Genomic DNA, 21,762 nt, shown 5'->3' with positions numbered 1-21,762 from the left:
AAGGGATTGGACAGGATAGAGGCAGGAAATATGTTCCAGATGCTGGGAGAGTCCAGTACCAGAGGGCATGGTTTGAGAATAAGAAGTAGGTCATTTAGGACAGAGTTAAGGAAAAACTACTTCTCCCAGAGAGTTGTGGGGGTCTGGAATGCACTGCCTTGGAAGGCAGTGGAGGCCAATTCTCTGGATGCTTTCAAGAAGGAGCCAGATAGGTATCTTATGGATAGGGGAATCAAAGGATATGGGGACAAGGCAGAAACAGGGTATTGATAGTAGATGATCAGCCATGATCTCAGAATGGCGGTGCAGGCTCGAAGGGCCGAAAGGTCTACTTCTGCGCCTATTGTCTATTGTCTATTATCCCCAACACCCCCAGCTTTTGAGTCATCAGCAAACTTACTAACCCATCCCTCCACTTCCTCATCCAGGTCATTTATAAAAATCACGAAGAGTAAGAGTCCCAGAACAGATCCCTGAGGCACACCACTGGTGACAGACCTCCATGCAGAATAGGACCCATCTACAACCACTCTTTGCCGTTTGTGGGCAAGCCAGTTCTGGATCTACAGCAATGTCCCCTTGGATCCCATGCCTCCTTACTTTCTCAATAAGCCTTGCATGGGGTACCTTAACAAATGCCTTGCTGAAATCCATATATACTACATCTACTGCTCTTCCTTCATCAATGCGTTTAGTCACATCCTCAAAAAAATTCAATCAGGCTCGTAAGGCACGACCTGCCCTTGACAAAGCCATGCTGACTATTCCTAATCATATTATTGCTCTCCAAATGTTCATAAATCCTGCCTCTCAGGATCTTCTCCATCAACTTATCAACCACTGAAGTAAGACTCACTGGTCTATAATTTCCTGGGCTATCTCTGATCCCTTTCTTGAATAAGGGAACAACATCTGCAGCCCTCCAATTCTCTAGAACCTCTCCTGTCCCCATTGATGATGCAAAGATCATCGCCAGAGGGTCAGCAATCTCCTCCCTTGCCTCCCACAGTAGCCTGGGGTACATCTCATCCAGTCCCGGCGACTTATCCAACTTGATGCTTTCCAAAAGCTCCACACAGAAGCACCACAGGCACCTTGAATCATATACACAGCACTTATAAAAAGAAGCATAAATGAAAGATAAAATATCCATAATTTTTACAAGACAAAACAACCAGAACAAAAATAGCAAAACCCATTTTAGAATTAGAATCAGGTTTAATATCACTATCAAATGTTGTGAAATTTGGTGTTTACAGCAGCAGTATATTGCAAAACTTTTAAAAAGCTATAAATTACATAAGAAATATTTAAAAAATTAGATTAGTTGTACAAAAAGAGAGCAAAAAAGAAGAAATAAATGGTGACATAATGTATATGAATTCATTGTCCATTCAAAAATCTGATGGCAGGGGAGAAAAAGCTGTTTCTGAAATATTAAATGTAAGTCTTTATGTTCCTGTACCACCTCTTTGATGGTAGCAATGAGTAAAGGGTGTGTCTTTGAGATGAGATGGGGTCCTTTAAAGACGGATGCAGTCTCTTTGAGGCATCGCCTTTTGAAGATGTCCTCAGTGCTGGGGAGGCTAATGCCCATGGTGGAGCTGACTGAGTTTGCAACTTTATGTAGTTTTTCCTTGTTGTGATCAAAGGGGTCATAACATTGCTGAACTGAAGCTGTAAATTATGATTCAGTAACAATGCAGAAAAGGCAAAGTGTTTCCAAGTCAACATGGTGTATGCCTTGGAGGATAATTTGCAGGTGGCGTGTTTCAAGTCACCAGTTCCCTTTGTTCTTCTAGCTGGTAGAAGTCTCTGAAGGATTTTCTTCCAGTACAGGCTAAAACAGCAATGGTTAAAAGACTTTGTGCTAGTATTTGATACTTGCTAGACAAATGTCCTCAAATGGTTAGAATACTCTTTATATTACCAGTATATCAAAGTATGTGAGTATTAAATTATCTTAATTGTACGGTAACAGTAAAGACTTTTTGAATTGAGTTAATTGTACAGTAGCAGCAGTACATCTCTTCTCAGTAGTCATTATATACCCATTAAGATCTTGTGGTGGCCAGAAGTAGCCACAATAAACACCTTAGATCATTATTATTCAGTCCTCACTTCAGGCTACACTTTGCAAAACTGACATTTGTTTCAGCAAGTGTGAGTCGGAGAATACAGACCCCAGGGAGAAACTGAATCTAATGAATTTAAGAAACTTTAAATATAAAAATTAATGTGCAACCACTGAACAAAGAAATTGTAAGAAATTTGCTGCGATAAGATTGACACGAATAAATAATGAAAGCCCTTGAGCAAGAACAATTTTAGTTGATTCAGTTATTATAAAGGAGCTAAAATAAAACAATCCTTTCAAAACAAGGCCACAATTGGAGGATAGCTCACAGATAAGAAATTACAAAAGCTTCAAAGTAAAATTTGTCTATATGAGCAAACACGAGGAAATCTGCAGATGCTGGAAATTTGAACAACACACACAAAATGCTGGTGGAACGCAGCAGGCCAGGCAGCATCTATAGGAAGAAGCACTGTCGACGTTTTGGGCCGAGACACTTCGTCTATATGACTTTAGTTAAGTGAAGCAGTTCCCAAATAACTTAGTGACTAATAGTAAAAGACCAAATTCTAAAATCAGTGTTCATTTTATTCCAAGCACGGATGAGGAATAGAGTCATACAGCATGGAAACAGACCCTTTAGCCCATCTGGTCCATGCTAGCCAAGATGCCCTTCCTAGCTAGTTACAGTCGCCAGTGTTGGGCTTAGAACCTTCTAAACTTTCTGATCCATGTGTCTGTTCAAGTGTCTTTTAAAAGTTGTTACTGTACCTACCTCATCCACTTCCCCTGGTAGCTCAGTGCACAACCATACCCCCTTTTATATAAGAAAAATTGCCCCTTAACTTACTGTTAAAACTTTCCCCCCCTCACCTTAAACCTTCACCCTCTAGTTCTTGATTCCCCAGTGCAGGGAAAAGGGTTGAGTGAATTCATCTCATCTCCAGTACATTCCTCATGGCTTTCAACATCTCAATAAGATCACGTCTTAATCTCCTATGCTCCAGTTCTAGCCTGTCCAACTTCTCCCTGTAACTTAGACCCTCAAGTCCTGGCAACATCCTTGTAAATCTTCCCACTTTTCAGTCTAATAACATCGTTCCAAGCAAAGTGACCAAAATGAATACAATACTCCAAGTGTGGCCTCATCAGCATCTTGTAGAATGTATCATGACTTCCCAATTTCTGTAGTCAGTGCCTTGACTGATGAAGGTCAACACGTCAAGGACCTTTATCACCCTGTCTACCTATGACTCCGTGTCTCTGAACTCCAAATTTCTTGTGTTCTGTGACACTCCCCAGGGCCCTGCTCCTCACAGGAGAAGTCTTACCTTGATGTGGCTGTCCAAAATGTTCACACTTAGTTGAATTAAGCTCCATTTGCTATTTCTCGACCTACTTATTCAGTGGATCAACATTGCCTTGTAATTTTAGATAACCTTCTTCAGTGTTCAATAGATTGAGGAAGCACAATTTGTTAAAAAAAATTGTGTGACAGGAGTGGTTTCTATTGTTGCTTTGCTGAGGGAATTTGAATATTGTAAGGTGAAGCAATGTTCTCAAAGTAAGGAGAAGAGACTAGTGGGCTGCTGTGGTGGAGAACCAGCTCAGAAATGGTGAACTGATGTCATTCCATTTTTTACCACAAGCAAGAGAAGACCTTCAGATGCTGGAAATCCAAGCAACATGCACAAAATGCTGGAGGAACTCAGCAGGCCAGGCAGCATCTATGGGGGAAAAAAAAGTACAGTTGAGGTTTTACAATCCGATTATCTGTTGATGCTTCAATGTTGAGGCTCTCACTTGAAGTATGAGCATCGAATGCGCAGTGTTCATTACCCACCCAATTCATCATGAACTGGGTAGATAGATGAGAGGAAGAAAAAAATAATTTGGAAAAAAAGGAAATGCTGTTTTCTTTCAAAAACGACATCATCGACTGTATGCTTGTATTGTCTGAAACTCCCATAATATTAAACCATTGGCACATTAAATTAAAAATGGTGCTGTAATGCATCTTCTGCGATCACAGTCACCCACCCCCCCTCACACACGTCACTGCCACAGCCCCCATTCATCCCAACAGCATACCATTTTCTGGTTGGATAATGCGAGTTTGACCATTTTCAAACAATTACTGTCAATCCATCAGCATTCCACTGATGTCAGGAGCTTGCCGTGGCTGTTAGTCCAGATATGAAACATGATCTAGGTCACACCCCTTTCTGTGCAGGAAATCTTGCTGCAGTAGGTACAATAGAGGGAGTATGCCTGTGATATATTGCACCTGAGAGACTTGTAACTCTCTGCTCTTTGATGTTCGCAATTCAATGGTTCCGAGTCCTATCCTCTGTAGTGTGGGTGGGGCCAAGAATGTAATGGCTTTGATGGTAAAGACTAAGGACTGTTTGAAATATTGTTCAGCTGCTGTCTATGTGCTCATTGGTGAAAGGCCTACATTAATGGTTTTGAATCTGCTTATAACTCCACTCTCTTTGGCCGATCATAGCCAGTGCCACTCAATACTCAAGCTCCATGTATGCATTGTCACTTGATCTTGAATTGTACAGAAACCTAAGGAATAGAAACATAGAAAACCTACAGCACAATACAGGCCCTTCAGCCCACAAAGCTGTGCCAAACATGTCCTTAACTTAGAAATTACCTACGGTTACCCATAGCCCTCTATTTTTCTGAGCTCCATGTACCTGTCCAGGAGTCTCTTAAAAGACCCTATCGTATCTGCCTCCACTACCATTGCCAGCAGCCCATTCCACGCACTCACCACTCTCTGCATAAAAAAACTTACCCCTGATATCTCCTCTGTACCTACTAAGTCCAAAATTTCATTCTCTTTAGTAGTTTCCTTGATGCCATGATTTTTTTTCTTTGGCATTTAATTTTAGCTCAGGCCTGGGTGTAAGATGCAGAAAGCTACAACAGGACACAGAGTAAACACCGACAGAAACTATTTCTTGACATCTCTACCAATCAGTCATTCAATTTACAGATGACAACTAGGGGATTGAGAGTGTCAATGAAATTAATTTTGTCCTTTCTTTTGTGACTGGAATTGATAAAGAATGAAAGTGCATAAAACTGTTGTTGCTTGAGTACAGCAAACTTCAACCCAAAGTACTTTTAACTGCTCTTCAGCAAGTGATTAATACTTATGACATTGACATATCAAATGTATGTTCATTATTGGCAAGGACAACAAAAAGATTACCTGATCCCTCCAAATCCCTTCTTATGTACTCTTCAGAATTATCCTCAAAAGTTTCTTCATCAGCAGCTGGGAATTCCACGTGGGCATGTGCCCAGATCTCTGTCATATGCCACTGTAATCAGTATTGTATCATGTCCTCACACATAGGCCAGGTTACAGTGACCACTGCCAATATTACAATGAGTGTTCTGAAGGTTCAGCTGTAATCTTAACAAGTGTATAACTGAAAACCAGCCTCAAACTTAAATGGTGCCTATCAAAATGCTTATCAAATGCTGGCGCAGTTGCTTGAATCAGATGAATTATCAGAAGAATTCAGTTGCTTGAATCAGAAGAGTTGCTTGTGCTTTTTAGTTCTTCCACAGAGTAAATGCAATTATTTTGATGGTTAGATGGTTTTAATTACTGTTTTGTTAATCAATAAACCAGTCTATGCTTTGTGGGATTTCAACTGATTACCTGTAACCTGTACTCTTTTTAATTTCAAATGTCTAAATCAAATTGTGGTTGAAAAATAAAAAGCCTGCTATGATCTTAAAAATTAGAATATTGATATTCAATATTCAATATGATAATTTAAAATTATCATATTGGTTGATAGTTTTGTTTTACACATGGAAAATCGCAATATAATTCTTGGTGCATTGGGTCAATTTCACTAAATTGGAATATACCATGTTTGGAATTTGGGTGGATGAATATGGTTGGATCTCTGGAATGGAGTCAAGACTGCTCATCTTGCAATTTTACTTTCTTTATGCAAAAAATATGACTTGAATTTCTTTAATGCCTTTCACATCGATTTCAGGAAATCCCACAGTTCCTTATTGTGAATGAAGTACAGGTAGTCCCCGAGTTACGGACAACTTGTACTTACGAACCGAGGAAGGAGAACACCATCCGCCATTTTAAGTCAGATCGCGACACCGTCCACCATTTTAAGTCATTGCAGTTGACATTGTGTTGTGTTTAACTTTGTATATGGCTTAAAATTCTCTTAGTAAGATTCACCCTGACCCCCCCCCCACCAATTCCCCCGTTCCGGTCGGCTGGTGGCGCAGTGAGATCGGCGCCTGGCTGGAGAACGGAGGTTCCTGAGTTTGATTTAGTTCTTCTCATGTAATATAGAGTCAATGCAGCTCCAAATGAGGAATGAGGAAGTCTCTCTGAAGTTTTGTCAACATATCCAGGTGAGCATATGGGGAGATAGCATATTCGACCACTGCAACTCTCCCTTCCGCAACGGCTCCTTTGCCTGTCGTTTGGAAAATTGGATCACTCCACCATCTTGCTGCTGCTGTGGTACAGGCAGAAACTGAAGCAAGAGGCAGCCATAGTTAAAACCATTCACTGTTTGTCCGACCAATCGGCCTCCATACTACAGGACTGCTTTGATGACGTCGATTGGAATGTCTTCCATGATGAGGATGTCTCCGAGTTCACGGATGGGGTCACGAGTTTCATCCGGAAGTGCATCGAGGATGTTGTCCCCCAGATATTGGTCAGGGTTTATCCAGACCAGAAACCCTGGATCAACAGTTCCGTGCGAGCAGCACTTAATGCGCGACACGGAGCTTACATTGCCAGTGACCAACAGGAAACTCACAAAACGCAGCTGCAATCTGCGCAAAGCCTTCAAGGCAGTGAAACAACAATGCAGGGACAAGATCCCGACACAACTCTCCACCAACAACACACGCAGCTTATGGCAAGGTCTGCACACCATCGCAGACTTCTAACCTAAATGCAGTGGAGTTTTCCATATCGCTGCCTCTCTCCCAGATGAGCTAAATCTCTTCTACGCTCAATTCGATGTTGCCAACGTTGAGCCCCAGAGGAGAGCCACCAAAGATACCTGCAGCTTGGTCGACTCTGAGGCTGAAGTATGCAGGTGTTTCTAATGAGTGGACAGGCACAAGGCTGCAGAACTGGATGGCATCCCAGGGCGGGTACTCAGAGTGTGCGCGGCACAACCAGCAGGCGTGTTTACAGACATTTTTAATCTCTCCCTCCCCCGGTGTAGAGTGCCCTCCTGCTTCTAAACTTCCACCATTGTTCCTGTACCCAAAAAGACTGAGGTAACCTGTCTGAACAACTAGCATCCTGTTGCACTTACCTCAATAATTAGCAAATGCTTTGAGAGGCTGGTCAAGGGTTATATCTGTAGTATGCTGCCACCCGCACTGGACCCCCTACAATTCGCCTACTGGCACAACTGATCAACAGATGATGCAATAGCCACAGCTCTACACACCGTCCTTACACATCTGGAGAAGAAGGTTACTTATGTGAGAATGCTGTTCTTGGACTACAGTTCAGCATCCAACGCCATAGTTCCCTCCAGATTCGACAAGAAGCTCAGAGACCTCGGCCTTCACCCTGCCTTGTGTAGTTAGATCCTGGACTTCCTGTCAGATCACCGGCAGGTTGTAAGAGTGGGCTCCCTCACCTCTGCACCTCTGACCCTCAACACAGGTGCCCCTCAGGGTTATGCTCAAAGCCCCCTCCGTTACTCTCTGTATACCCATGACTGTGTCGCCACCCACAGCTCTAATCTGCTAATTAAATTTGCTGACGATACTACACTGATTGGCTTAATCTCAAATAATAACAAGGCAGCCTACAGAGAGGAAGTCATCACCCTGATACAGTGGTGTCAAGAAAATAAGCTCTTCCCCAATGTCGCAAAAACGAAGAAGCTGGTTGTGGACTACAGGACGAATGGACACAGGCTAACCCCTATTGACATCAGTGGATCTGGGGTTGAGAGGGTGAACAGCTTTAAGTTCCTTGGCATACACGTCACCGAGGATCTCACATGCTATGTATATACCAGCTGTGTGGTGAAGTGCCTCGTTCACCTCAGACGGTTGAAGAAGCTTAGTATTGGTCCCCCAAATCCTAAGGACTTTCTACAGGGGCACGATTGAGAGTATCCTGACTGGCTGCATCACTGCCTGGTGTGGAAACTGTACCTTCCTCGATCGCAGGACTCTGCAGAGAGTGGTGCGGACAGCCCAGCGCATCTGTAGATGTGAACTTCCCACTATTCAGGACATTTACAAAGATAGATTTGTAAAAAGGGCCCGAAGGATTATTGGGGACCCGAGTCACCCCAATCACAAACTGTTCCAGCTGCTACCACCATCAGGGAAATGGTAATGCAGCATAAAAGCGAGGACCAACATGCTCTGGGACAGCTTCATCCAGCAGGCTATCAGACTGATTAATTCATGCTAATACAACTGTATTTCTATATTAAATTGACTGTCCTGTTGTACATACTATTTATTATAAATTACTATAAAATGCACATTGCATGTTTAGACGGAGACGTAACGTAAAGATTTTTACTCGTGTACGTGAAGGGTGTAAATAACAAAATCAATTCAATTGAATTCAATTCATAGATATATCAAAGTTATTTCTGAAAACTCTGTCCCTTCAGATGCTAATCCAAATGATTCTTTGGACTTTCTAGATGTTTTCTATGCATGTAACATTATTAAAGATTATTGAATGCTCAGTAAGTTTGATAATAGTTACAAAAATAGAACGCACAGGGAAGATCTTTCAGGATATGTGGAAATGAGCATTGCAGGTTGATGACATATTAGCAGAACATTTCTGTATTTTGATGAATGGTCCACAGCTTGGAATATGAGCTTTGTGCCCTGAGACTCCCAGTCCACCCCAGGTGGCCAGTCATAAGCATAACATTGGGCCCAGTAATGGGCTGTGACCAGTGGTGTCACCGAGAGTCACAATTGGAGAGGCAAACAGTTAATATTCTAGGTTGTGGGCCATTCATCATTATACAGAAATGTTGCAATTGCAGCTTGGGATTTTCTGGAAGAACTGGTCAAAAGAAGCCACATAATTCATAAAATCCCTCACATTCTGCTTTGCAGTTCCACCTGCAGTGAATACAACAGACAAATGCCTCCACGTTACAGTTATGTCAATAGCTTTCTAAAGAAAACCAGCTTTTGCGCATACTGAGGTATGGCTCCATGCTTAGAATATCAGACCTCCACATAAGGTACATTTTCTGTCAGGATTTCCACTCTGCAGGTGTAAACAGTAGTGTGAAGATAACATTAACATATCTTATATAATCATGCAATTTCTTCCTCCAATGCTCCCTTATTTACAGATTCTCTGTGGCAACTTTTTAAACTTCTTACTTTTGTGGAGACGCAGCAAGAAGTGGCCCTTGAAGCCATGATGCAAAGCAGCCCGCTGATTTATCCTGAGCCTAAGCACAGGACAATGTACAATGACCAATTAACCTACCAACCGGATCACACAGAGGAAACACAGGCGGTCACGGGGACGAATGTACACACTCCTTACAGGTGGCGGCAGAACGTTGAGCAAACCACTATGCTACCGTGCTGCCCCTGTAAAGGAGGAAAGAGTAAATGGGGAGACCGAGAATAGGACCCCTCAAAGTGAACATGTTTGTGTGGAGCTGCAGGAGATGGGCGAGGTCAAGTGGAGTTTAATTTGGTGAAGTGAGAGGTGTTGTATTTTGGGAAGACAGATCAGGGTAGCACTTTCACAGTGAACTGCAGGGCCCTGCAGAGTGTTGTGAACTAGGAGTAAAAAAAAATACATAGTTCCCCGAAAGTGGAGTTACAGGTGGTGAATAGGCTGACCTTCATCAGTCAGGGCATTGAGTAAAGAAGTGGGGAGGACGTGCTGTGGTTGTACAAGATTGTTACCATCAGGTAGGAGGCACAGAGGCCTGGGGCACACACTCAGCAATTCAGGAACAGCTTCTTCCCCTCCTCCATCCAATTCCTAAATGGACATTGAACCCTTGAACACTACCTCACTTTTAAAATATATATTGTTTCTGATTTTGCAAGATTTTAAATCTGTTCAATATACCTATGCTGTAATTGATTTACTTATTTTTTCTTCTATATTGTGAGTTGCATTGAACTGCTGCTGCTAAGTTAACACATTTCACAACACATACTGGTGATGATAAACCTGATTCCGAATGCTGGTGAGGCCAGTTTCCTGCTATAGGAAACGTTAGGAAGCAGAAAATAGTGCCGAAAAGATTCAATCCAGTTTCTCTTTAGTTCATGTCAGCTGCCATGTGTGACTTCATATTATATTTAATCCTTTCACCAAAGAACCAATTTCCATCTCTTTTGAAGGTTGCAAATAGGCACAAGTAAACATTTGTCATGTTGCTATTCATGCGGAAATTAAAGTACTGGGCAAAAGTCTTAGGCACATATTAGGGTGCCTAAAACCTTTGTTATAGTACTGTATTTTTCAACGAGGAGTGGAGAATGAGTTTGTATATCTGGCAGAGCAAAGAATGTTGAGAATAGTGAAGGTGGAGCACCACGGGAGGGGTGTGGGACAGATGGCTAGAAGGAGTGTCGGGTGTAGGTGCAGGCACACCCAGCCCTGAGACACATTCTAGCAAAATCCAGGCAAGGTCATTTGAATCCAAACAGTTCATTTATTGATCATTTCAGAATGTCTCTCTAGTGTTTCCTGATTCCTTCCCCCCCCCCTTCCCCGTCCCACACTCGGTCCACAACAGAGACCCATAACAGAATCAGGTTTATCGTCACTCACGTATGTCAGGAAATTTGGAATTTCTGCAGCACCAGCAGAGCAGTGCAACACATAAAATTACTACAGTACTGTGCTAAAGTCTTACGCACTCTAGGTGTGTGTGTGTGTGTGTGTGTGTGTGTGTGTGTGTGTGTGTGTGTGTGTGTGTGTGTGTGTGTGTGTGTGTGTGTGTGTGTGTGTGTGTGTGTGTGTGTGTGTGTGTGTGTGTGTGTGTGTGTGTGTGTGTGTGTGTGTGTGTGTAAGACTTTTGCACAGCACTGTATATATTTTGCTAGAATGCATTATTCTCATTAGTTAATGCTGACTATGAGCTGTTAATTGCTGTAACTCTGAATTCATCTAGTTACAACCAGCTCCCTGTACTGAAACTAAGCTGATCTATCTTTTCTTCAGGGAGCTACTGTGAAGTGAATTCTCGGTCGGGCCGGTGTTCTCCGGGAATTTGTCGGAACGGCGGGGCATGTGTCAACCTTTTGGTCGGGGGTTTCAAATGTGACTGCCTGCCGGGAGAGTACGAGAAGCCGTACTGCGAGATGACCACTCGGAGCTTCCCTCGGCAGTCCTTCATAACCTTCAAAGGGTTGCGGCAGCGTTTCCACTTCAGCATCTCGCTCACGTAAGTGAACTGCGCCTGTTTGGGAAGCTTGTTGCAGCCATGTGTATGACTGCCTCTGAAGCTCGCCACTCCCTGGACACTGGGCAGAGCATAAACCCCAAGTAATCATTAAGCATCTCCAAGCATCGTTCATTCCTATCAGATTCTACCATCCGCAGTCCTTTGTCACCTCTCGCATATCACTTCTTGGACTCCTGTCTCCACTCTTCCCGCCTCCGTCTGCCTATCACTCCTGGATCCACCTATCGCTTGGTAGTTCCTACTCCGTCCCTTCCTGTCACATCTTTATACTGGCCATCTTGCCTCTCCTCTTTCAGACTAGATGGTCTTGACCAGAAATATGATTCTCCATTTACCTCAGATGCTACCTGATCCACTGAATTTAGTGATCACTTTGGATTCCAGCATCTGTAGTCTCTTTTGTGTCTCCTGTGTGAGTAGATCTTAGCTCAGCTATCAGGATTAATGTCTGTGAGCAGTGGGGAGGCTGTACGTTACCAACCAGCAAGACGATATGATAATGATATCCACCGGATAATTTCAGTGCAAGAATAATGATGTTTAAGCCCCAGTATTAAGTGAACCTCTGCCCTGTTCATTCAGGCACTGTTCTGGGGTCATGTCTGATGATGTGTGCTTGAGGTTTCAGGTGTCTGTGGACAAGACTTGCAGCTTGTACAGCCACAGGTGATATTTTAGTTCAGTTCTGTCCTGTCAGGAACAGATGCAAGCTAAATACTGTACAAAACTCAAACACTGCCAACGACACCATTAGCTGTAAAACGAGTAGATTCCACAGATAAAACACTTTCTTTCAGCCACTAAACCCTTGCAGCTGCCCGAATGTAACTTGAGTGTTTAACTCCGTGCTGAAAAGGAAATTTAAGGATGGGTATGACAAGCCATAGCAGGTTGAAGAACACAAGTAATGACAGCATGACTAGGTCACGCTTTTATTCATCAAGATCATGGCTAACCTAGAGGGTGTTAGAGTCATGGTTAATTTACAGGGCTAACAGCCCGAGTTCTGGACCACTGATACAGAATCTCACCACAACAGCTGGAGAATTTAAACTCATGCCATTAAATAAATAATTTTTTTTTTAATAGCAAGCCTGAGTGATGGTAACCATGGTAAAAACCCACCCGCTTCACTAATGCCCTTAGGAAGATGAATCCTGCTGTCCATACTCTGCGCTTTGTGGCTCTGGGATTACCTAAGTGATTGATTCTCAGTTTGGGACCAATTAATGTTGAACAATAAATGTCAGTGTCCAGTGAACTCACAAATTAAAACCAAACCGCATTATTTTCCTGCTAGATTTACATCACCCATTTCCCCCTGAATTTCAACAGCCAATCAAAGTCAAATGTCATTGTTATCACCGATTGCCTTTTAACATTCTTCCTTTGCAAGGGCTTTTAAGGCTACTTTTTTTTTAGAGATTGGTTAATTGCAGTCTAGCAGTCAGCAGAGGGAAAAAAAATCGAATGCATTGTGATTTTCATCTTCGTCTGTTTTCTAATCAATAATCCACATGGGGAACTGTGCAAATTTGTGCTTGTTAGAAAGTGTCCACAAACTGCAGTGGTAACAAGGGCAGCAATGAATACACGTCCCAGAGGTACCAGGCAGAACAGACAAAACAGCTCTTGCTTATTAGGAATGACAGCCACTCAGTTTGGTTTAAAAATATGCGACATTTACTTGCAAAATCCATGTAAAGGTTAGCAGTGTGGCCCGTATTTAAATATGCTTGAAATCTCTTGTTTTTGCTCATCAGAAGTGTCATTCTGACAGAGTGTTCATCATTGACAGAGCCATATTATGATATTGAACTTGTGCAGCAGAAGGAAGGGAGAGACAAACACAGTTCACTGAGTTTCTCATTGTGTTATAGCTCTACATGAAAGCATACACTCGGTGGCCACTATATTTGGTATACCTGTACATCTCGTTAATGCAAATATCTAATCAGCCAACGATGTGGCAGCAACTCTGTGCATAAAAGCATGCACACAAGGTCAAGAGGTTCAATTGTTGTTCAGACAAAATATTAGATTGTGGAAGAAATGTGACCTAAGAGACTTTGACTGTGGAATGATTGTTGGCACCCGACGGGATGGTTTAAGTCTCTGAGAGACTGCTGATCTCCTGGGGATTTTTTCTCTAAAGGGAATGGCGTGGGGGGGGGGGGGGGGGGGGGAGAACATCTAGTGAGTGGCAGTTCTGTGGGCAAAAATGCCTTGTTAATGAGAGAAGTCAGAGGAGAATGGCCAGACTGGTTCAAGCTGACTGGAAGGCGAGAGCAACTCAAATAACCACACTTTACGACAGTGATGTGCAGGAGAGCACCTTTGAACATACAACGTGCCAAACTTTGAAATGGATGGGACACAGAAGCAGATGACCACATAAAGCAGTAGGCTACCTTATTACATCACTCCTGCACCTAATGAGCGTATATTAAGAACGGACAGAGCTAAATCATTTGATACAGATATCAATCACATTCTGTAACCCTTGGGTTATCTAGCAGCTCAGTTTGAAATTGTTCTACATCTCTTGGGATGTAGCCTTCTTCAGGGCAGTCAATATTTTTCTCTCCTTTCAGGTTCTTCAGTTAGTAAACTTGAAGTTTTAATTCATTCTAGAATAATCAACGCAGCTAAAAATTGAAAAGTCGGTGGCATTGATTTATATCTTTCTTAAGCTCTTTTCCCTGATGTTATTTACTTTTTCTGTACTCTTCTTCCACCTTGTACTTCCCGGTTAGCTGTGGGAATTGAAAAGTTAAAGTGAGGAAGATCGGAGATAGTAATGAGATTAGGTCATCCTAACATTCAAAGATAATAACAAAGGCTTGTCACTAAAACTTAAGCCATCGTGGTTTAAATAAGTTGTACCTCTGTGATTGCTTCCTGCAAACTGAGCTTTTCTGTAGCTATGAGAAATAGTGAGGAGAAGGTGAGAATCAACAACATGGAGCACAGCCATGAGCGATTGCAAATTTTCAGGTGGGAGCCTGAAAATCTTCAAGAGCCTTGTTGAACTGGAGGAGAACACATAAAACCACTGCCAAAGCAAATCTTACTGCTGTTATAATTTTGATAATATTATGAATGATGATCTTTGAGGCCCTTCTTTGGTTGGGATCGACCATGGGTATTGTGTCCCAGCTGTCTCTGTGATACGCCAGCCGGCACTCAACCCAGGGCAGTGCAATATGGGGAGCAAGCTGTTGTCTGTGCAGCAGGCTCCCCCTCTCCACACAGCTGATGGATCCAAAGGAACGGCAGAGACTGATATAGATTGGCATCGGCGGCATCGCAGGAGTTGCCTGTCAGTGTTGAATTCATCGTCGGACTGACTTAGGGATTCCAGTTCCGCTGTCTTCCCTCAGGTTTTACTCCCAAAGCCTTCCCATGAGTGGGTATAGCCATAAGGCAGCAGAGGTTTGAGATCAGAGTTTTCCTTCTCCTAAATGAGCAGCCAGCCGTGACTGAGGAGCGCCATCTGCCCAAAGTAACTGGTTTTTAGGCACCAGTAACTTGCCTTTGCCCCTTTTCCACTGGGCTTAGTAGCAAACCCAGGAGCTGGATTTGGTTTTCAGAGGCTATCTGAAATTGTAAGCGTTTAATATACAGTGGGAACTTATCCCCACTACCTCCCCACAGCTATGCCAACCTTAAGGAACTGATTATCTTTGACTGCTGTTTCATGTGGTTCATGGCCTGTTTGATGCTTCTGATGTTGTGATGTTGGATGTTTTTCAAAATAGTGCACTTACTAGACTGAATGTTCCAATAAACTAATTTTATAATTAATATTTCTGATACTGATGCCGGTGAGTGTGCAAAGTAGTTTTGTGTCTTGTCATAAAGTGATTGTTACTATGTTCTGTTTGAGGAGAGGCTAAAGTTGAATATGTGTTACTTCTTTCATTATATTGGAGGTAACCGTATAAAAAATGTAATCCTTGCCAATTAATTTATTGTCTTCTTGAATTCTTCAGACTATTATCTCTGAAGAATAGAGGCAGTAGTAACTTCTACAATGCTTTTGGTCTTGCTTTTTATTTTGAGTAGATTTTTTAGAGGACTACAGAATGGAAACAGGCTCTTAGGCCCATCTAGTCCATGGTACCCAGGTCTTCTGTCAAGTCCGATCTATCTGCACATGGAACATATCCATCCGTACCCCTCCCATCGATGTACCAAACATCTCTAAATGTTACCATTGATAGCTTGCTTCTGCAGCTTCTGATGGCGGTTCCTCCATACTCTCACTACCCTTTGAGTGAAATGTTTCCCCTTCCAATTCCCCTTAAATATTTCACCTTTCACCCTGAACCTATGGCCACTAGTTCTAGTCTCACCAAAACTGAAGGGGGGAAGCTCATCTATACCCCTCATAATTTCATGTACCCCATTCACCTGCTCTCCAGGGAATAAAATCCTAAACTATTCAACCTATCCCAGTAACTCAGGTCCTCAAGCCCTGGCAACATCCTTGTAAATTTTCTCTGCACTGCTATCTTTCCTGTTTGTTAGATGACACAATATTTTAAATTTGATTTCACCAACATCTTATGAAACTTCAACATCCCAATTCCTGTGCTCAGTGGCGTGATTTATGACATCCATTGTGCCAAAATCTCTCTTTACAACCCTGTCTATCCATGATGCCACTTTCAAGCAATTATGGATCCATGTTCCTTGCATAGAGATCAATAATTCTGCTACACTCCTCCGTGCCCTATGATATTTTAACTATATTCCACAACGGAAATTGAAAATTTCACTGAGTGCACAATGTGTATTATGTTGATTAGATAGTCCAAGTCATTATGGAAGCGATGTGAAGTGTGCAGTAAACCATTTATCACTTGGCAAGTATTGCTGTCATTGTGTACACACACCATTGAGTTCCTGATGTACTCTGTGAACTGGACTTTGAAAAATCATGCCAAGTTTTCAAACAACATACGGCATGTAATTCCTTGATATTGAGTTCAGGCATGGTATTTAAAAAGATGCTGAATATATAAAGTAAAAAAATCTGATAATTCAGATATAGTACAGGAACAAATTAGTGGCTTAGGTGGTGGAAAGTTCGGTAACAGTGGGAACCAAAATTGAGATCTGGTGAAGCCGAGGCTGAGGTACGAAATGGGAAATTTGTGCTGGGTGTTACAAAGGACTTTGCTCAATTTATGAACAAAGAGATTGCAGGCATATTAGATAAGTATGAAGTGGAACTACAAGACCGATTGGTCTTGTTAAACTGAACGTTATGTCATCCAAGTCTTAAGTTCTAAGTTCTTGATGCAAATAATTTTCAAAACTGTGGACCTGCCAGTCATAGCCTTCCAGTTCTCACTAGATCCAAGGATACCAATGGACAGTTGAAAATGCTGCACAAGTATTAGAAAAATGGAGAATAAGCCTGGTAAACTGAAGTCAGTGGCATCAAAATGTATCTGTATACAGGTAGTCCCTGAGTTACGAACGTCCGACTTACGGACAACTTGTACTTACGAACCGAGGAAGGAGAACGCCGTCCGCAATTTTAAGTCAGATCGCGACGCTGTCTGCCATTTTAAGTTGTTGCCGTTGACACTGTGTTGAGTGTTTAACTTTGCATTTGGCTTAAATTTTTCCTAGTAAGGTTCACCCTGACCCTGCCCGTGCCCCCCCCCCCCCCCCGTGTTCCGGTCGGCTGGTGGCGCAGTGAGATCAGTGCCAGGCTGGAGAACGGAGGTTCCCGAGTTTGATCCAGTGATAGACCATTCCCATACCGGGTTGATGTCGAGTTCACAACTCGACCTCGTAAAAAAAAACACTGCCACCTCCAGTTTAAATTCCCACGTGGAATATTGTGGAGGATCAAAAACCCAAACACGGCACAGCCCTCACTTGTCCCATTTAGCCTGTCTCAATGCGGTGGTCCTTAGGACCCAGCGGACCTCAGGAGCCAGCACAGCTCGGGACCTGCCGCCCACAGTGTTTCTGTTCCATTGACGGGAAGTGATCACGATTGAAAATAAAGTGGAAATAATAAAGCATTTGGAAAGAAGTGAAACGCAATCGGTCATTGGAAAAGCGTTAAGCTACAGTCGGTCAACGATTGGAACAATTTTAAAGGATAACGGATAAAGTGAGAATAATGGAGCATGTGAAAGGCGCTGCCCCGATTAAAGCTACAATTATTACTATGCAACGCAGTGGTTTAATTATTGGAATACATACGTTTCTTAAGTGTTTTATATGCATAGAAAGGTAAAATATATACTATATACTAAGACAAACATTTGACTAACTGATGCTAAATAATACCGGATGTACTTGTTCCGACTTCCGTACAAATCCGACTTAAAGGCAGAACTCATACGTAACCCGGGGACTGCCTGTAGTTAATAACAAGCTATTTGGCTGATTGAAAGAATGTCAATAATGAAAATATGTATTTGTAAGGAAACTGCCAATAATACCAGAAATTATGTGAAAAAGGATAAAGAACAATGGCAGATCAAGGTTTGGAATGTATTGTCCAAAGGGCTTGTGGGTGGAAGTTAATTGAATGAGAAAAAGAAAATGGAAGGACATTGGTGAGACCTTACCTGCAATACTATACACAGGTTTGATCCTTTTACCTAAAGAAATGCAGTAACATTGAAGTAAGCACAAAGGAGATTCAGCAGGCTTTTTTCTATTGCCCTGTGATGAGGACTGTCCCAGGAGGAGAGACTAAATAATTTGGGCCTGCTCTCCTTGAAATCTGCAGGAAATAGGGGTATCCTTAAGATCCTAAAGAGGCTGACTGGGTGGTTATTGAGATAATTTCACTTGTGAGAGAATCGTGAACGAGGGATGTAACCATAAGGAGCCGTCTTTTAAAACTGATGTACTAGAAGTTTCTTTTTGTACAAGGTGGAATTCTCTGCCTTGCTGGGTGGTGGAAGCTGGATCATAAGAAGTATTCAATGTGGAGCTGGATAAAAAAAATTGATACAACGAGGAATAGAGAAGTAAGGAGAAATAGCACAAAAGTGAGGCCAGTATAGATCAGCCATGACTATTAAATGGTAGGGCAGGCTTGAAAGGTCTGATGGCCTAATCCCGCTATGCGTAGAAATTGCAGCGTCGTGGGACTAACTGAGTTGTTCTTTCAAAGAGGTAGTAAGGAAAACGGCCTCCTTTTGTGCCGCAGTTTTCTATGATTATGTGGAGCAGGCGTATCTTCCTGTTCACGTGCACTAAATACATACTTGTGCAGCAGACTGTCAATTCTACTCTGATCCTGAAATACACATCCATTACAGTCAGAGAAACTAAATCTCAGAAGCTGAGCACAACACATCTCTGTCACAAAAATTGTGCATTTTTCACAGATGCCCAGTGGTTCATTTCTGTCCCTGTGGCTTAATACTGTGATACTTCAAGATGAAATTGGCCCATAAAACTTGTAGGTAAGATAGGCCACAGTGTGAAAATGGATGTCAGATAATGGTTCAGACTCATTTGATGTAAGGTATTTTTTCTACCTTTAACCCAGAAATAAACAGCACTTTGGTCAACCGAATGGTGCAGTAGTTAGCTGCTCAAATTGACACCTTGTCCTGCTCATACTAGGGCTTAATGATTGTTGGGAGAATATCTGATGTCAAAGGCAATATAAAAGATGCAAGAGATGTCTTAATTCTGAGGGAAGTTTTTGTTCATCCGTGGTGAAAGCATCGTTGATTTGTGTTTTTGTCGGCTTAATGTAACTCTAACTCTCAGGTTTTTCATTTTAAAGGAGTTTGCTTTAATTGCTCCTTGGCTGTTTTGAACAAAATCCCTGAAGAGTGCTCCATTACCGAAATAGCATAATGGATTCTGTGTGAACTTTTGCATGGCCCATCCATCATGTAGTAGGCATCGATACTATCTGGAAATTCACATACCTTTTATTAGAAAGGCCTAATCTGCTTGCTTTGTGCACCATATAAAATATTTATATATTATATTGAGTCTGCTCACTCACTGGTGGAATCTTTCACTTTCTTTCAATCTGAATGTATACATTTAATAATTTCAGGCGGGTTCAAAGGAATGTAATGGTTTTGCAAAACTGAGGACGTTTGGGATTTGCTATGGTTCTATATGACTAAAAGAGCAGCAACAGTATGTTAGTAGCAAAGATTAGTGTGATAGAAAAGTACAGCACAGAAACAGGCCCTTCAGCCCATCTAGTCCATGCTGAACTATTTAAATCACTTATTCCCAAGGACCTGCAACCAGACCATAGCCTGGCCATCCATGTACCTATCCAAACTTCTCTTAAATATTGAAAATGAGCTCACATGCACCACTTATCCTGGCAGCTCGTTCCATAATTGACCCTCTGAGTGAAGAAGTTTTCCCTCCTTCCCCTTAAACCTTTTATGGTTATTCTGATCTTGCTTGAGTATTAGAATATCCATGCAAATATATTGTAGCTTATTATGCTAATGAGGACCCGTAGACCAGCATTGATGTGAGAGCTACGAGAAAGATAAAGTTCAGAAGGTAAAATTGTCCCATTTCATTCAACTGAATTAGAATTGTGTGGACTGCTAAAACTTGTATTCACTGGAATGCTATTTCGGTAATAATCAAATTATAGATTTGGTGGGATGGTGGAGTGGAAGATTGTTATGCATAGACTGTAACTAAGCTGTCTTGCCAACCATTCATACCTGACCTCTCGGCTTACTTGTTTGCAATGAAGTACCTTCTAAGACCTAACTTCATTATGATGGGCAATTATATATTAAAGTAGTTAAAGTTTGGATCTAATATTAAACCCTATAAATGAATTGTATCATTACTCGTAATTTAGAATTGCTGTTTATTGCAGTTTCTGGTTATTGATATTTTACAGTAATGTTATTTACTCAATATAAAGTCATGTGAAGGGACATTTCATTCCTGTGCATTATCCAATATATTCGTTATTTTTTGCACAGTGTATCTCTGTATGTCCATGGTCTTCTGCTGCTGTAACCCATCCACTTCAAGGTTCAACATGTGTGTACAGAGATACTCTTCTGCACATTACTGTTGTAAAATGCTGTAATTTGGGTTACTTTGCCTTCCTATCTGCTTCAACCAGTCTGGCCAGTCTCCTCTGACCTTTCTCATCAACAGTAAACACCAGAAAGTCTACAGATGCTGGAAATCCAAAGCAACACACACAGAATGCTGGAGGAACTCAGCAGTTCAGGCAGCTTCCCTGGAAATGCATGAACAGCTGACATTTCAGGCTGAGACTTTTCTTCAGGCCTGGGAAAGGTCAAGGGCTGGAGAAGAGTGTATCTGATAGGAGAGCAGAGGGGACTTTAGGAGGAAAGGAAGGAGGAGGCGACCCAGGGGTAAGCGATAGTCAGGTGAGAAGAAGTAGAAGGACCGAGTGGTGTATGGAGGAAAGGGGGATGTTGAATTCATTTACTGGAAGGAGGAATCATTAAAAAGATACTTTTGCCCACAGAACTGCTGCTCACTGGATGCTTTTTGCTTCTGTACCATTCTCTGCAAACTCTAGAAAGACTATTTTGCTTGAAAATCCCAGGAGATCAGCAGTTTCTGAGAAACTCAAACCACCCCATCTGGCACCTGCAATAATTCCACATTCAAAGTCACACAGATTCTTCCCCATTCTGATTTTTGGTCTGAACAACAACTGACCCTCTTGACCATATCTGCATGCTTTGATGCATTGAGTCGCTGCCACATGATTGGCTGATTACATATTTGCATTAATGAGCAGGTTTGAAGGTATAACTTACAAAGTGGCCACCAAGTGTATACTAACATAGTTAGTATTTATGACCTAATATTAAATCTTATAAACTAACTATTATTATTAATGATCTGAAATTAGTTGAATTGCTGTTTATTGTAGTTTCTAGTTGTTGGTATTTTACAGAAATGTTGGTCACTCTATATCAAGTCATGTGAAGGGACATTGTATTTCTGTGCAACATCCAATTTGCTGGTTTTTTCTTTCACTGTATTTTGCACTGTGAGCAGCTCATACAGTCTCAAGTCAGTTCTGCCAGCCATTTAGCTCATGGTTAATTATGCTTCAATTCCATTTACCTTGCATAAAATCATTTGCACTGAAGCCCTCCCATTGTTTCAGCATTGAAGTTTTTAGCTATATCCTAGCATCTACAAGCTGCTGAGGAAGCAAGTTCCAGGTTTCCA

At 41.9% G+C, this 21,762-nt stretch overlaps 1 protein-coding gene across 5 annotated transcripts in view; it reads left to right on the top strand.

Annotated features, from left to right (window-relative positions):
* celsr2 (cadherin, EGF LAG seven-pass G-type receptor 2) overlaps positions 1–21,762 on the top strand; it is a 314,788-nt gene that overhangs the window by 144,073 nt on the left and 148,953 nt on the right. For all 5 annotated transcript variants that reach the window (XM_073030493.1, XM_073030495.1, XM_073030494.1 and 2 more), the window contains exon 3: positions 11,307–11,529. In XM_073030493.1, the coding sequence (XP_072886594.1) occupies positions 11,307–11,529 (223 nt within the window). The remainder of the gene's footprint in view (positions 1–11,306; positions 11,530–21,762) is intronic.

This window comes from Hemitrygon akajei, chromosome 27, assembly GCF_048418815.1.
Source record: "Hemitrygon akajei chromosome 27, sHemAka1.3, whole genome shotgun sequence".
NCBI lineage: Eukaryota > Metazoa > Chordata > Chondrichthyes > Myliobatiformes > Dasyatidae > Hemitrygon > Hemitrygon akajei.
Note: the sequence above shows the minus strand (reverse complement) of the source record. Positions and strands in the feature narration are given on the sequence as shown.